Source organism: Mytilus edulis, chromosome 5 (genome assembly GCF_963676685.1).
Source record: "Mytilus edulis chromosome 5, xbMytEdul2.2, whole genome shotgun sequence".
NCBI classification, from domain to species: Eukaryota; Metazoa; Mollusca; class Bivalvia; order Mytilida; family Mytilidae; genus Mytilus; species Mytilus edulis.
In genome coordinates, this window is record NC_092348.1 from 18,165,330 (window position 1) to 18,184,575 (window position 19,246).

General features: G+C 31.7%; 1 protein-coding gene across 2 annotated transcripts in view; it reads right to left on the minus strand.

Moving 5' to 3' along the window:
• Positions 1-5,603, minus strand: part of LOC139523131 (mitochondrial inner membrane m-AAA protease component paraplegin-like) — a 133,005-nt gene extending 127,402 nt beyond the window's left edge. The window contains exon 1 of one of the 2 annotated variants that reach the window (XM_071316930.1): positions 5,293-5,603. In XM_071316930.1, coding sequence (XP_071173031.1) covers positions 5,293-5,451 — 159 coding nt within the window. In that variant the 5' untranslated portion in view covers positions 5,452-5,603. The remainder of the gene's footprint in view (positions 1-5,292) is intronic. The other variant, XM_071316928.1, reaches the window with a different exon arrangement.
• Positions 5,604-19,246: the final 13,643 nt, after the last annotated feature.

The following is a 19,246-nucleotide window of genomic DNA, read 5'->3' on the forward strand; positions in this document are numbered from 1 at the left end:
ATATTGTTTGTTTGCCCTTTTCCGATCCTATGTTTTGAAACAGGGTAGGTAGGTAGGTAAAATATTTTATTTTTTTCCCCAAAAAAATAACTTGGCTCGGTATATTATTTGTCATGGGTAGGCAGGTAGGTATAATATTTTATTCTATAGATACTAACTCTGCATAATGTCATTTTTGTTCGTTTTGTTTTTGCAAATAAGTTTTCTGGGACTATTAGTTTTGAAAAAAAAAATATCACGTAGAATGTGAAGCTAATTCATATGCACTACCATTTTGTTTTCAAATATCAAAATATAGAGCTGTGCCGCATATCTTCAACATTTATATGCCTGAAACTTTGAAGAGTTTGAACTTGCACTTATATTCTGTTCTACGTACGTACCTTGTACGCTTACCTTAAGGTTTTCTGTAAAAGATAACTTTATACTGGTAAGATATGTCCGGGCAGACTATATATTACTAGTAGAAAAAGTTCCTAGAGTGTTAAAAATTTCGTGTATGCCTTTGTTTCTAATAAAAATGCTACAAGACTTAAAACTCTGACAATTGTCACGTATTTTACATCGCATTTATAAATGATCTGTATGGACAACTTGGCGATTTTACTGCCAGATATTCTCCACTTTACAGGGTTTTGTCACTTGATTCATGTCAGATATAAATAATATAGCGGCATCATTAACATTATCATCCTGATCTGCGGATCACAAAAGGCCATCCTTACATAGAATACAACGTCCGTTTACAAATTAGTTTGAACACACGTTGATAATTTTGTATCAAACAAACTTTTTTGTAAATAAAACCTGCTCTTTAAGTATAAAGGTACGAGTACTGTACGTCATATCATGATTTCAGGAAGAGTTCAACATCGATTTCAAACAAATGCTTTGAAACTTCAAATGAAAGTGTTCATGTCAAACGCTCAGGTGATACCAAACGGACTGGACATTATACGTTAAAGATAAAACCCGAGGATTCCGGTAAAAAAGTTTTGAGCGGGAAATACAAATATAAGTTTTTGGAAGGAACGAAAAAAGAAAATAAAATAAAATCTTGCTGGTAAATACAAATAAAAGATTTTCAGGCGGAACGAATTTATAGGGTCGGTCGGTAAAGGGCAAACAAATAATATTTTAATTTAAGCCTTTCTGTAGCCTCAATCATGTCAATGTCATATTAAAATGGTGGATGTCAATACTAGACTAGAGGATACACTACAGACTTGTTAAAAGTATTTTGATTGAATAATTAATGGTATTAAATGCCAGAAGTCTTGGCTATATCATATGGCTGTCTGTTTAATTGGTGGAGTAAGTGACAGTACCCAGAGAGAACGCATTTACACTTGTATGTATTTTTTTCTGCCACTACTTTAAATCACACAAGTTCCTGTAAAATCTGACATCACAATCTAAAAAAATGATATCATAATTTAGAATTAAACGCTGCATGATGTCAAAAGGTAATCGGGGACAGATCTATCAAAGGTTATTAGGCAACAAAATTCAGCCAAATACCAAAAGTGTAAATAGGTTTATTGAATTTCTTTCAAATTAGAAAACATTAAAGATTATCACTGATTATGCAGTGTTATATTTTTCTCCGGTGACAATACACTTTAAGCCTTTATCCCTATTTGTCCACCATAACTTGACATCGCAAAAGTTTCTATAAAATTTTGATGTCACAAAAGAAAATATCTGACGCCACAATATACCTTATCACTATTTGTCAGCCATTACTGGATATCACAAAGGTTCCCTTAAAGTTTTAACGTTATATAGAGAATATCATATGGCTTTTTCAATATCGCTTCCATATCAACCTGAGACACCAATATAATCTCAAGAGCTCTGCTTGAGGGATTATATTGGTTGAGGGTTGATACGGTGTGTGATATTGAAAAAGCCATATCATATACACTATATTATATACATTTACCTCACGTAGATGTTTTTTATGTGACATGACGTCATACAGATAAGGAGTTTTGAAATGACGTCATACAGATTATAGGTTTGACATGACGTCATACAGGTTAGGGATTTGATAAAGCTTTGCAACAGTGACTGCAATCGATGACGTGACGTCATACAGATTAAAGGTGTGATAAAGCTTTTGCAACCGTGCTGATATCGATATCATCACGGGTGGCTGATACAGCACGCTTGCCATTGATTGTATTACACATACAATTTATCTGTATTTACTATTAAGTATATAATAAAACGAAATATCTGACGCCACAACCCTTGCAGAAATAAATCCTGACAATTTTTTTAACCAGGATATCTCAAGATTATCCTGGGAAATCCTGAAAATATCCTGTAAAGCATTTAGCCCTATTTTAAGGGAAAAAGTTGATGGGAGAATTTCAGGAAATGTCAAGACTTTCAAATCAAGCAGCTTTAAACTAGGGGAATTCTCAGGATATCTCAAGACTTTCAAAAATAAATATAATATAGACCAGGATATGTCAGGACTTCTCCTTCAAAATTCATCCTACTTTCATAAACTATACACTTTCTTTCTGAACAAAAAAAATGCTGAATGAATAAACTGAAATAAAGTCCTTGATGATTCCTGGTATTGGGACTTAAGAAATAATATAATCTGTATCACAAATTCAAATAAAAAAATCTTTGGGACTGAAATTAACTGAACATTGTTTGTTAAAGTAAATATTTTTTTTTTGCCAAGGATTTGTGAAGGATGATAGAATAGGGGGAAGAAACAAAAAATATTTTGTCAAACATTTTTAAAATACACAAATTATGTCCATATAGGTTTAAAAAATATCTTTTCATTAGAAAAATTGAAAAAAATGAATTTTTTGCTTCTTTTAAGTATCAAGGTTTATGCCTTTGATCATGTTGATGCTATCATTTAGCTGCAAATTCTATTTTAGTTGAAAAAATGCTATAATTGTGGCTTTACATAATGAACTGATACTTTCTTAACAGATTTTTCCCAGCAGTAGGAGCATTTTTCCTGTAAAGTTCAAGGTTTCATCTTTCAGATTATGTAATAAAATTCTACTGTTCGCGATAAAAAATTCACTGTTCATCTGTTCGGGGGTGTTGAAATTTGTGAGGGTTATTAAAATAATGATACTTCATTGTACTTAAAGAAGTGATTTTTGGGAAGGAAATTAAGGTATGATGCTTAAACAAGTGATTTTTATGTCATTATCCTAGATTCAGTACAAGGTCATCACCTGAAATGACCTGGTCATCCTAGACAACACAGATGTTGATTCTGATAAGTTTAGAAACATAATTAGTCCCTGGATCATTAGTATTCTATATTTAAAGCTACAGTAAAATTAAATCACTTCTTCTAGTGATTATTTTGTACTACTTAAATAGGTGTTTATTAAAGAAAGACAACTCTTAAGCTTACTTTCAACCTTTATGGAAATAATGTTACTTGGATCAGTGATTTAGAAAATCACTCATTTAAGTAAGTCCCCTGACTGTTAACCCTATCTCAGGATCAGGATATCTCAAGATTGCCCTGTGATTTTCTCAAGATTATCCTGAGATATCCTGGGGAAATCTTGCGATATCTTGCACCATTTTCGCAAGGGAATGCATGCAATGGAAAAGGGATTGTTATATATATGAGTTAAAAGTTCAAGTGGCTGGGTCAGCTGGGATTAAGGATAAGGAAGTAAGGTGTACAAATGGTGTATGGAAAAGTGTTTGTTGTGTGACATCAAAGTTCAAACTGCACAGATTCCATACCTGCCAACTTTCACGATTTAGGCGTGTTCTACACGATTTTGACCCTTAGTCACGATTGCACGATCGTGTTCCTGAAAAACCCTCTAAAACACGATTTGGTGAAAAACTACACGAAAAATATTGTTGTTCCCGATTTTGAACTGTGTCTAATGGAGGAAAATCGTGTTCAGCCAATCAAATTGTGTGTTTCTCATGATCAAATTAATCAGCCAATCAAAAACGTTTTCTCTCAAGATTGTTTTAACATGCTAGATATTGAACTTGTGTTGTATTCCACTGTTTGTTGATGTAAAAACGTGAACATGGCAAATGATTTTTCAACTGCAAGGAGGTTCTTACACAGAATAAGAATAAAAGCATGGCTGATTGACAAACTTCAATGATGCAGTACTGCCATAAATATAATAAATAGTAGTTTATTCACTAATTTATTGACATTACATATACACTTGCTGTAACATAATTTCATTTATGTATTCAATCATTTAAAGTATAATGCACTATTCATTATTTTTCACATGGACCCCCACACCCACATCAACATGAGGAATCCCTTAAATGAGGGACTACCCTTAGTCAAGGGGTCACTCTTGTAAAAAATGAAATAGAAAAATGTAGATTTATTAACTTTAAAATGGGAAATTCTGACATTATATTTGGAACAGCTTTTCTAAATGAAGAGTCCTATTATTTTGAATAATAAAGAAGATATAAGGTCAAGAACATATCAAAATTCTTGGACATGTGTTGACCATATAATACCAGATAGGTCATAAGATGTATAGTTCTTTGGGAAAAGTTTCTTCAAATAATATGCATATGAATGTGTGCTCATTTGTACTTTAAAAGTGGTTTTTAATGTCCTAACATTGAGGGGGGATCCCTATGTGTTGTTCCCAACCTGATAAAGGTCCTTCTTTGTGTATAATTTTAAATTGGAAAAGTCAACAACTATTTAGTATCCTTACACATGAAAATAATTCCTGGTCTTACAGCTACATGTTCATATTTTCTGCTGATATAATAACTAGAATCATGCAAATAAACTTAAAAAAAAGGGATGTAAGCTCATCTTACAAATCATGCAAATATGACACTTTTTCTAGACTACAAAACAGCACGCGCAAAATAGTCGTCGCAAAGAATTTTAAACTTTGAAATTGTTGTCGCGCGCTAAAACCCCCATGGGCATTTTCAAAAGTTGGCAGGTATGAGATTCACAGGTCAAGCACAATAAATTTCCAAACTAGGGATAAGGTGTATGAGGAAATTTTTATTACATAAGTCATAACATCATTAGGCCCCCTGTCATGCCTGTTGGAGTGTTGTTGGGTATGGTAGAAGCAATAGTGTGCGCCAAGTCAGTTGAGAGCTTTAAAACAGCTCTCCAATGCCATCAATAGGAGCTCTCTCTCTCGTCGAGTAAAACTAAAAGCCAGTTGTACCTTCGACGTAAAGATATCGATACAGATATTATTTAGAATATTCATAGAGACTGATACAGATATCACAAAGAATAAGTAATCACCAGATTTTTGTTACCTGAAACTTTTTGAATGAAACTCTAGAATTATTTTGTTTCAATACAGAGTACTGTCTAAGTAAGGAATTGATCGCAGTTCTGTTGTTGTGTAACTTGTTCAAGCTATTGCAAATGCTGAAATGCCGTCGTCCTGAGCGATAAAACTGCCACAGCGACATGACACACACTTTGACAAATCAGTAACAAAAATTCTGAAGGAAATCAAGGCTTTTGCTGATGAAATTAGTTGAAGTCCGCTTCGTGATTTCGCTACCTCTGTGATTACGAAACTTTTGCTTCCATCTTAAGATCTATCCTAATACCAAGAGTTGATGTTTAAGTCGGCCCAAAATAAAGTCGGCCTATAAGAAGAAACTTCGGACTATCCTAAACTCAGACTATTACAAACTCGTCCTGTATATTCAGATATTCGTAATGTTATTTTTATTTAACCAAGCTAGTAATGTTGTTGAGGTTTTTTTTTTTACATATGTCTGATATAAATGAAAAAAATATATTTCTTTTTACAAATGAAAATACGATATTTTATACTGCCAAAATCTGCTATTGAATTTTAATAAATCGAAAATGTATTTTATATTCACTGATAGTTGACTTGTATTTGAATTATAATTTAAGAAAAAAATGTTTTATAGTCTCCCATACCTCTTTATAGAGTGACTCTTGTTGTTAAACTGTTTTAAAAAGCTGTATATTTTACATATAACAAACGGTAAGACTTAAAATAAAGTATTTGTCTTGTCTTGTCCTAACAATATTTATTCATATGAATCTTATAGTGAGAAATATAAGGTTAACTTATGAATAAATATATATATGTCTAACCGTAAATTGAGACCTGCACCTACGTGTTTTTTCTTTCTTTCGAATAGTTGAGAAAAACACATCAAGATAAAAGTACAACGTGAAAAACACAACAAAAATATATGTTTATTTAATGATAGGGTGAGGTTTTATTTGTAGTGTCAGTTAACTCCAGACAGACCCGCGAACGCACAGAAAAATAAGTACATGTTACACAATGAAGTTTCTACTAGTGGATCGCAAAAGAATACACCGCATTTGAATATATATACATTCCCACAAATGTCCATCACAATAAATGTTTACTATGATGTTTATTTTATATGATAATCATATAAACTGTAGACTATACATGCTTACCTCCATTTAAATTGAACTCTGGGGGTAGTTGTAACATTGGCAATCATACCACATATCCAAACCATAGTGTGACATGCATCTTTTTTTATATACTTGTTTGAAAAATAATATATCTATAATAATACATGCCCATAAGTTGTAGCACCTTAGATATGTTATCATAGGCTGATGATTGGGTGTTGTTTGCGGTGATAAATTTTCAGAATGAAAAATAAATTAAAGATCGGTAGGATTCGCCAAAAGGAATTAGTGAAATTTGACTACCAAAGAAAACATAGCATGATAGATATTGACATAATCCAAAGAGCTTTTTCTTGTTTATATATTGGATTTACGCCTTATCGGAGCATTTAAAATGATATGAACAGTATTGTAACTCTGCAATTGTCCACCTCAGACTTCGCAAAGACATGAAAGAGTTGTTAAAACTGCACATAAACAGTGAGTGCAAGACATACTCTAAAGGTCAATGCTGTTATCAAACCCCGTCATCGTCATCATCCGGCATTACTGAAGGTTATTGAGAGTTTAAATATTTATCTTTGTGAATTTTTTGCATCATTAAGTATAGTTTAATAGGCGAGGAGCTATATATATTTAAACTACCTGAAATGCAAAATTAACTAACCAAAGATTTACTCAATCAATGTGCGAGTTGAAACCTTACTGAGTTTCTGAATATTTTTAATATTTATCAACAGAAAATTCAAGAAAGGTTTCTTATACATGATGCCAGTACCGAATTTCTTTATTATTCGCTGAAAGACAAAATCACCAATAATTAAAACAGTGTGGCAATTGATTCAGATATGTTGAAATAAGCAAGGAACTTAATATACAACATTTGAAAATTCTTCTTTTAAAGATAACAGAACGTCAATGTGCGTGAGTCAGGGACAACATGCATTATTTATTGGTTGTTATTGGATTTGAAATAGCTTTCAGTAATTGTGAATACTTTAAAAGTGGTACTTTGTTTTTAGTCTTTATATTACTAGTAATCGTTTTTTGTGCTTTGAGGCGATCTTACCGTCATACCATTTCCGACTGATTTTTACTGTTTGTTTTTGTGTTGTGTTTTTATATCACTGGCCCGATAAATGGGTATAGTTCAGTGCTCAAAACATGTTTAATCCAGCTACTCTCTATATATTAGCATGTGTCTATCCCAAATAATTGAGGATCCTGTTTTCCTGTGGTTGTCATTGGAACATGTATTTTTCGTTTATCGTTTTGTTATAACTCAAATTGATTTTCTTTTCGTTTGTATTGTTTTATATTTTGTTATGTCGGGACCTTTAATTTATAGCTGACTACAAGGTTTGGATTTTGAGCACTTTTCGGGGCCATACAGTGACATATTGTTGATTACATTAGCTTTATTTGGACACATTGTTGTCTTATAGGCAATCATGCCATGCACATCTCCTTATTTTACTATTTTCAATTTGTGCAGCATTATTCGATTCAGTTGAGTTCAGAATTTACTACATTGTACTATGTAAACCCTTCGATTGTAAGCTCGTTGTATGTGCATTTAGTTATCCCACTGACAGAGAATTAATTTTTATGATATATAGATCTCGAAGAATAGTCTCTCTCTCTTTGAAACTTGCTCACATTCCTGTACAAAGTCTAAAACCACGTCAGTGCATGGTTTTTATGTAAATATTAAATACAAATGTGTTTACAAGTATGTTTTTTTTGTCGTAAGGAGAATTGCAGGTGTTAAAAGAAGATCTTTGTTTAGAGCCAAGTGGATATTAAGAGCGATGCATATTGTTTATTGTTGAAAGTCGTTACGCTTTGACCACCTGAATATGTTTATGAAATGTGGGTTTTGTGTCGTTTTGGTTGCTGTCTTAACCCCACATAATCTTCAACGACGTTTAGGCTTTGACCCATAACTTTTGCATTCTTATAAAAATATAATTGTTTATTCAGATATATAAATGCATTGATAAGATGGTTGCGATCTTTAAGCCCGGACGAAATATAAGATTCATTACTTATTACATGCACATGCTAATTATACCGTTTTTCTAAAACTTTGATGTAAGTATTTATTTATTACGAGGTTTGATTAATACATGTACGCCACAATTATTTCTAAAGTTGAAATACTCCTCGTGAATAAGATAAAACTGATATTTAACATAATTTTCTGCAAAAAGAAAAAAAAACCAAAGTGTTTCTACAACTATATTTATAAATCTAAACATGGAAGTAGCTTCAAAGCAGCTACAAATTATGTTGGGTTCCGTCACAATAATGTTTGTAATCCGAATGATTCCTGATATACTTGTGTTTGACAATGTAGTTTTACTTTAGCGGTTATGTGCCATCAGACTCTTTCTTGCCAGTTTTGTCGTCAACCTTCTTGTCACTATGCTTTACCTTTGTGCTTTTCTTCTTTGAAAAACATTTAACTAAAAAAAAAAAAAAAAAAATAAAAAAAAGTGCTACATGTACTATCCAATGATAATTAGTAATAGGTTTAATTTATTTGGAGGTTCTGTGGAAACAGCAAAGTTCTGTTAATTATTGTCTAATTTATAGTTGCCTCTATGTCAAACCAATTCTTACTGGTTTGCACTCATATGTTACCATAAGTGACCCAGATATTCAAACCAGTAACATATATTACATATTTTCCTTGAAAGAAGTATACTGGTTTTGTTTATTCAACAATTATGCATTTGTACTGAAATGCATACTGATATGCTAGAATCTATTTATTCTATGACACACGTAATTAAGATAAAATGTCATGTACCAAATTCTCTACCCTAAAGTACAAACTGCTTCGTTGGTCTCGTGGTAGTTTGCTGGACTCGAGTGCGGGAGTTATTGAGCTCGAATCCATGACAAGGTGTAACCAAAGACTTGAAAAAAATTGTGTATTTGCACAAACGGCACTATAGAGTTCGAGCAAAGACTGGCTATAGAAGTAGATTTAATGTGTCTGCGTAAAGGAGAAAATGTTGAATAAAAGTCGGAATAACATGTCACGGATTGTTGATTTAATTAATTGTAAATAAACCCACGGACAAGGTGTTTTACAACGGGGTAAATATTTACATCATATTAACAATCTCTCTTTGTATCTGCGACAGGAGTAGAAGCTCCATACTCTAAAATATTTTAGCAAAATCTATATGGTACATGTGAGTATCATAATGGATGTATTTGCATTTGTTAGAATTGTGCATGATTTTTGCGTTCCGATATCTTTAATTTACATTAAGGGGAAATATGAAATGTCTTACTTAGTATAAAAAAGGAGCTGTGGCATGGATGCTTATGGGAAAGCTATCCAGCAAAGACCAAACGGAAACGATAGTAACAAATTTGAGATAACTACACGGCTTTCAACAATCATTATGGGCAAGCCCATACAAGACAAACGTAGAACAATGTAAGAGTAAATCAACATCCTGCTTCTTTTTCAGATTAGCAATTTTCCTTGCTTCTTTGTTGATGTCTTGTATACAGATGGAACAAGTTGTCATATATATGTTTTTGAAGTAGCTAACATAATCATCCATGCATTTCGTTCGCCATCTATCTGTGTTTTAGTATTTTTCTTACTCCCCCCCTTTTTTATTTTTTAAAGTATTCAAATAAAAAGATACAATTGATAATTAACATACAACATCCCGATCCAATATCAGCTGCATCGACTCCTATATCAGCTCCATCCCCAAGTTGTCCAGCTACATCAGCAACATCTTCTGCTCCTGATAATTGGGCTACACCTTCCACAACACCAGCGGCATTTTCAGCCGCACTCAGTCCTTTTCCTAAACCCTTAACACCTTTTTGGGCCTTTTCCTCCATGTCTTTTGTCCTGACAGAATCTTTATTGAACTGTGAAAAAAATAATTTAATTCGACCAAATATATATCATACAAATAAATAACATTTTCCCAGAGTGTTTACAAATGAGTGAACGTGCAACTTATGTTGATGCTTTAAGAAATAACTCAGATGGGTCATCATAAATTAAGAGTTAGTGCTAATAGCCGTGCAGATATGTACTAAAAGTGCCCAGAGATCAAAGAATTTGTGAAACATGCAAGAACTAATCTATTGCAATAGATTTTCATTATACCTTTAATTTTGTATTCACACATATAAATTGTTTGTATTTTACTACCATGTTTATCCATTCAGTCATTACCATTTATTGTAAATGCGTTTGTGCCAATAAAAGATTGTCTATTGTCTATAAAAAAAATATATTAAATATGTAGTCGATATATACATTGTTCAAACAAGTTTAAATTGAAAACAACGGTCAAAACTATGATTGCGTTGGCTATTAGAAACCGCAATTTGTATACGTGTGAAAATTTCTTGGATGAGGGGTATAAATACAGCTCAAACAACGTTTACCAAAAGAAATCGTTTTCTATGTATACATATTCTATTTAATATAAGCTATAGTAACTAGGGAAAAAACTGCAGTTGATTGAAATATATGGGGTTCGTGTTGCTTATTCTTTAGTTTTATATGTTGTGTCATGCGTACTATTGTTTGTCTGTTTGTCTTTTTCATTTTTAGCCATGGCGTGTTGTTTATTATTTAGTTTTCTATGTTGTGTCATGTGTACTATTGTTTGTCTGTTTGTCTTTTTCATTATTAGCCATGGCGTTGTCAGTTTATTTTCGATTTATGAGTTTGACTATCTCTCTAGTATCTTTCATCCCTCTTTTACACTTCCGGCTTGAATTGTGAGATATTTTTGTCGATAACTAATTTAAATGTATGATTTTCAAGTATGATAACCGAAAGATTAAAATCAAAATTATCAGGTTTACAGGGTTTAACATGTTTAATTTAACCCCTTCTCCAATCATTGTGTAACATTTGAGTATTTCAATTACATGATTACTTGATGTTTTCAAAGTATAACAGTGTATAAAGAAGCCCATTGGAATGTAACCTACACTAAGACCTTTAATATTTTGTATGCATGTCAATGTAACATAATTAATGTTATCCCTATCACAGTAAATTTAAAGTATTTAACAATATGGTCAACAAAGATACAATTTAAGATAATTAAAGTGACTTGAGATATAAAAGTTTTCGTGTATCCAAATTGATAAACATAAATTATTCATGTTAAGGTATTCAAAATGTGGCCTATTGTCAAATTGTTAAAAAAAATCACTGTGACGAATAAAATCTCCAGTTTGTTAATTCAAACAATTTGCACCATAGCGAAATGAGGATCTGTGGCATTTATCATTTGTTTAGAAGTTTGATTATTTGATCTGCAAATCAGCAAGTCTTTGCTCATATCGGTTTTCTTCTGAGGATTGACGATTCATGATTTATAAACGGATTAAAAGAATCATAGCTGTAGTATAACTTGCTATTGGTATATATGGTATCTATGATGAGGGTATATAAAACCACTGGGTCGATGTCACTGCTGGTTGAGTTTTAATTCCCCGAGGGTATCACCAGCTGTGCTGACATGAATTATCATTGATATGGCCATATCTATGAATTAACTGTTTGCAAAACTTTTGAATTTGTGAAATACTAAGGCTTTTCTACCTCAGAAATAGATTACCGTAGCTGTATTTGGCTAAATTTTAAGGAAATCAATGCTTTTCAATTTCGTACTTTATTTCGTATCTGTACATGGATATACATAATTCGTTAATATATAATGACATATTAAAGGACATGATTGGTTAGAGGAGTATTTATTTTCTTAGCATTCCTAATAAAGTCAAGGGAATGCTCTAATATTGTAATAATGGAAATAACGCTGGACTAATTTATATAAATGACTACAGCAAAAAAAAATGAAATAAAACTTAATCTGGTTTACAGGATTAAATCCTTCTCCTACTATTGTTAAATCTTTGTATATCAATTACATGATATTGTCGAAGTATACTACAATTCATATTGCTGGCATAACATACGTTAATACCTTGAATAGTGTGTATACATATCAATGCAACATTTAACAGGTGCTATTTTAACAAATTGATGTTATCTCTATCTTAGTTCATTTAAAAATATTTAACAATATGGTCAACAAAGAAACAATCTTAAATAATTTGATTATCAAGAGAGATAATAGTTTTGTGTATTCAAAAGTTAAATCTTTATTGCTGATGTTAGAGCGTTCTAAATATAGCATCTTTGTAAATAGTCCGAATAGCCAACACTGCAATAAAATCTTCAAAAAAAAAATCCTTCTGCTTTGCATTATCAAGAAGATTTCTTAATCGTACCTCTTTGAATGCATTGCGTTGGCGCCAATATTTGACAAGGTGCTGTATTCCATTTTGTACAAAAGTATTTGATTTATTTGAACCAATGCATGCATATGGATTCTATATTTACACTATCTTGTTTGTTGAAAGCTAATTCTCGATCTCTAACAATTAAGCTCTGTAACTATTTGAAGAATGCATGGAAAGCTAGATCTGATATTATTGGTTAGCTACAACATGTATGTTATTATTGTATTGTTCTCTGTTACCAGTCTTTTGTCACATTGTGTATATATTATGTATTGCCATAGCATTTTCTATATGCTTTTGCAAATGAAATATTCATTCATTCAATAAATAAATATTAACGTAAATATGAAGTGTAAGCGAAATTTCATTATAAATTGTATCCACAAATAGAGGTACAAATACCAAAGTTTACAGACATCATACCAAGAGTTTATACTTATTTATACTCTTAATACATTACAGAAAGGCGCTTTGGTATGATATTGGTTTTTTCTACATGGATGGTCCAGGCGTTTAGATGGATATAGTTAATCCGCGAAAAACAGACAAAATAGTCACAACATAATATAGATTATCCAGAGTATTGAGGATCATATAGATGCAAGGGAAATCACTGTGACAAAAGATAGGACACAGTGTAGCATTATACAACCAAAAGCTATATAGATATCTATTTCAATTAACATGCAGGATTTTAATCCTGCCCATCATGACGGGGTGTAACATCTAATTCTAAATCAGGAAAAATTAATGCAGGTAAATAATATAATCTTCCAACACTATAAACGATCCCTATACCATGGAACCAATTGACTGAAGAATCAGTTGCTGATAAAAAATTTGCCTTTCAGAAATCTCCATTTTATATTGCAACTTTCCATTAACGCCTGTATGTGAAGTTTAAATCTTAAAGTTGATGTGAGTAAACTCATCATAGATACGAGGATTGAAATTTTATATAACGCCAGACGCGGGTTTCGTCTACAAAAGACACATCAGTGACCCTCGAATATAGAAAAAATGTGTAAAAGGCAAAATAAAGTAAGAAGTTGAAGAGCATTGCAGACCAAAGAGTCCTAAATGTTTTGCCAAATACAGCTAAGATAATCTATTCCTGAGGTAGAAAAGCCTTAGTATTTCAAAAATTCAAAGTTTTGTTAACAGTTAATTTATAATTATGAACATATCAATGATAACTTTTAAAAGTCGACACAGAAAATGTGACTGGACACTGCTTAAATTTCGTATCCAATATATATGTTTTGAAAAATATTGCTGACTACATGGAAGACGCCAAATATTTGGTATATAATGGTAAAACGTCATATCATCATTTAGAGGATGTGATAACACAATTATTGGTTGAATGTCGCAAAAGATTTGTGTTAAATATGAATAGGAATAGGACGGTCGTCAGCTTAAAGTAAGATAACATGACCAGTAATCAAACAGATCAATGGCAATTAAATTTAATAATGCGTTAACAGAAAAATGATACAAAAAGATGAAAAAGAATGACAGGATGTTAATTTCCAAAACATTTATGTTACCTACCTAATTAGACGAAATTCAAAACCTATCTATAATAACCAAATATACCAAACAATTCAGCAACAACAACAACAATGTTTATATCACTATGCAGTCAAGGAAGAAATACTATAAAGATTAAATATCTGATGTTGGTTATTCTTTTGAATTTTTTTGTCCAATTGAATTTGTAATAGATAAATTAACAATGTAAATTTGATACGGAATAATTTTACAAAAATAGTTTATACATTGTTCAGGTTAATTAGCACCAAGTTTAAACAACCGTTATTTGTAATACTTTGATCAATTACATTACAGAATTAAAACGACGTAAATTGTCATTATTTATTAAACAGTTATGATTTTTTCTCTTTCTAACAGATCATTTTCCGAATTAACATTTCAAATATTGATAAAGTGTTTCTAATGCCTCTCCATCTAACAAAATCCTAATGCTTTTGTCGTAGAAGAAGTGTACTGAGTTACGAAGGTCCACAGTGTAAACTAAAACGTAAAAAAGTGAGTAACGAAAGTCCACGTTTTATATTTAATACACAATAAGAAGTGAGGATTTAACATGTTTAAAGAGCAAAATGTATACCAAATACGTAAAAAGATGTCAGTTACGAAAATGAACTTTGTATATAAAGTACGTAAGAATGAATGGGTAATGAATGTGCAAGTTGTATATCAAATACATAAAGAGTAGCAAGAAACAAAGGTGCACGTTACACATACGTTAGATGGAGTGAGTAACGATAAGCAAATAAAATACCAAAACAGGGGTACATCAATCAACAATGTGTTATAATTTTAATCACTATACAAACAAACAAAAATATGTCAAGAAAGAAAAAAACACCCAAGCGAAATTGAGAGCAGTTGATTTATTTAATTTCGATATACAAAAATACACTTTATAAATCATTTATAAGTAAAGTTTTGAAATTATTATTGTTTTCCTGTTCATGCATGTGGCTGCAGTTTTTACCCATAGAAGATTTTTAAAGACGTTTAAATAGTGTCATAAATAATACTTTGGATTTTGAGACGACATATCTGTAGTAGTAAGTTATTTAAGCAAGTTGATTAGTCAGTAGTGTCTACAAAATCTCCAACATTTTTGCGATCGAATATTAGGTTGCCAGAGATTTTCCTTTCTACTTGACCGTCACTATACCAGGTTTGGTTTTATTCCTCAATGCTTTTGACTTTTTCAAGCATTTAACTGAAAAGGTAGAAATGCTTTTAACATAACGAATTATATTAATGATATTTAGTGTTATCTTAGTATAATCAACCATGATATTCCAACCAGTACAAAAACAGGAGAATGAATATGCGTGTATATATAGTATACTTATATCGTCTCCATATATAATGCTTATTTTTCTACACTTCGTCTGAAAATGAGCCAACGTTTGATACGCAGAACAGTTATATCTAAATTTATATATAATAGTGTGTACGATGCTATTTATTTCAATATTCACTCATAACTTAGACATGTTTTTGTTTTGTTTAACACTGTGCACATTATATATTGAGATTTCGGATAAAAATAGAATGCCGGTATTAACATTTTTCATGAAAATATAATGTAGAAAACTATTGTTCTATATTAACATACAGAAATATAGCTTAACTGCGCTATTTTACATTTTCTAAACTGGTACATATATGTTCTATAATTTCCAAAATTTGTTCACAATAAGTTAAAAAATATATCGGCAATTGTCGCAATAATACATTTTAAGCACTCACTGACGAATATCCGATAATACCTCTTATGTCAACTCAGATTATTTTTCTGTAAGTTGTTAGCATCTTTGCTCAATTTTGAAAACCCTCTATATAAAAAAGTCATTGTCTCTTTAATGCCAGTTAGGGTGATCATATCAGATTATATGTACAGCAGAAAAAAGTAGGCCCGGTTTCTATTTCATCTTCTCCTCGATATTGACGACTTCAAACTATAATCTCTGGTAAACATGACGACTTAATCTTTTAAAAGTGAACCTTCTTTTTCATAACTTATCTTCCGGTTCATTGTATGTGTTAACATTTTTCAGTGATAAGCTATGATCGTACATGTTTTTTTTTGTTTTTTTTTTAACATCGTGCATGTTCACACTATACAACGGGGCGGGCTTCTTACAAAAAAATAAAATCACAAAAATACTGAACTCAGAGGAAAATCCAATCGGAAAGTCCATAATCACATGGCAAAATCAAATCAAAAACACATCAAAAACGAATGGACAAGAACTGCCATATTCCTGACTTGGTACAGACATTTTCAAATGTAGAAAATGGTGGATTAAACCTGGTTTTATACCGCTAAACCTCTCACTTTGTTGACAGTCTCATCAAATCCCGTTATATTATACAAACAAAATTCTCATACAGAACTAGGAAGAGTAAGGGTTAATACGACGCTCTATTAGTTTAACAGTCACACTCACAAATTGGTTACCCGCTACGTGTTCCAACTCACTAGTGACACATATTTGTTGTTTACATAATTGCAGAATTTGATTTAGTGTGGATCCGAATGGTGGATGTTGAATGTTGAATGCATATGTTTTCGCTTTTTTTTTCTCTCTCAAAAAGGTTGAAGCTACTTCAATACAAAATATTCTCCTCAAATACAAGTAGTTGGAATCAGACTTTTCAGTTGTACTCCTCATGAATATATGATTTTAACATTTCAAAAGCTGCAACCTTGTCAATTTGTTATGAAATAGTTCATCAACTCTAAATTTGAGATCAACTGTTGTGAAGTTAGTTTGACTATCCGTCGGATACTGTTAACCTTAGAAGATCTTTTACCTTCTTTTTAAGCGTTATGATTATATTTTCACATTTCTTTTATATTATTATGTGCCCCAATTTCTTGGTCTTAATCGCACATAATGATGGGACATTTCGGAAAGTTTATTTTGTGAATCCAGTGACCCGATTTTGAAAACATTTAACATTGAAAATACAAATTTCACTTAATAATATATGAATTTAAATGGTACAAATTATATCGAATGTCAGAAATATCTATAGGTATCAATGACATATTATATAACTTTTGATTATTGATGGAGATGTGGAACCAATTTTAGACGTCATATGTTTTACTTTTGTTTTTTCGCCTTTGAGGTGTCCTTCTCCATGGTATGTGTTACATATCTCTTCATATGCATATTTTGATATTTTCTTTTTAAATAGAAACATCATGTATAACGTTATTTCAAAACAATTAAAAACGGAGAAAGGATCAGATCTCTGATGTGATGCACGTAGACAAAACATATTGTTGCACTACCAAAAGAGTATTTCATATAATGTTTAAGCATGATAAATACTTCCAAATCACTTTGTGATCATAACAAAACTAAAATTAAAAAAGTGACTAAACGAAATACATTCAACACTTAAAAAGCATCCAACAACATTTAAATGCATTTGATATTATGTCATCCCCAGTGTCATCATCGGTGTCATCATCGGTGTCACCTTCGCTACTGATATCGCACATTTTAAGTCTACAAAAATCCCTACAAATAGAGATACTGCTTATACTACTACTACAAATTAAGATAATGATATTATATTGATTATCAGCTAAGTATTCTGAACTGAAATATTTAATGTCCACAATTTCATAAAAATAACTAACGTTTCCTTGTCACTGTCTTGTGTTGTTAATGTATCTCAACTTGGTCGATTCGCTCGTGTACGTAACAACGTATATAACTTCAACAAAATAAATCTCTGTATTACTGAAAAAATTTGTACACCAGGAATTTCAACATCACAAACTAGTCAAAATATTTTCTAAATTGCATCCTCGGTACAAGGATATCATTCGTAAATACAAATCAACATGCAGACATATTATACATGCAGGTATTTTACATCCAGTATTTTATGGTAATAATCCTTACAAATGACAAAAATATCGGCATTCACACCAATAGCTAATCAAACCTTTAAACAGACTTATTCGGAATGGCTATAGTTACGATACAGTTGTCAGGTCATTAAGGATTACATATTTTGGTATTCATATTGATTCACTCATAGGGTCTTTTCATCAGAAATAAACACACTTATTTTAAAACCAGTTGTTGGCATGGTAGGGTTATGTTCTCATATGTTTATGATGGTATGGTACTAAACACCTTACGTGAGGGATTATACATGACATCGGACTCGGACCTCGTTTAATTTTAAAATACTCAAATATCCATCAAGCAGACGCTTAATCAATTATGCCCTTCATAAAATATGTAAGGTTGTTATAAATATGACGTGAAAGTTAATTTTAACTACAATCCCCTTCCCTTTCATGAATGTGATCTACCGAATTTACCGGATTTGTAATCACATAAGCAACACGACGGTTGCCACATGTGGAGCAGGATCTGCTTACCCTTCCGGAGCACCTGAGATCACCCCGAGTTTTTGGTGGGGTTCGTGTTGTTTATTCTTTAGTTTTCTATGTTGTGTCATGTGTACTACTGTTTTTCTGTTTTTCTGTTTGTCTTTTTCATTTTTAGCCATGGCGTTGTCAGTTTGTTTTAGATTTATGAGTTTGACTGTCCCTTTGGTATCTTTCGTCCCTCTCTCCTTAATTATTTGGAATTTGAAATTTTATAGACAGTGTTAACAGAACATTCAGTAAAATAAATTGAATGCCAATTTACTTGGAGGAGATAAAACAGATCGCCACCCCCGAATATCAACATTGTTATCCTTGGCTTCGACTCATTTGACAATGTTTTCATGGGATACAATTTTCTTTACTCACCACTCAGATATGTGTCATTTATAAAATAGTAACTTCTATGGTACAAGGTTCTCTTAACCTAATCCAAGTTTTCGGGGGAGTTAGATATGTGGTAGATACCTCTCATAGTTATATATAAAATTGAGCAAAACAAGTATTCAAGAGTAATTTCGAAAGATATAGTTTGCTTTTGG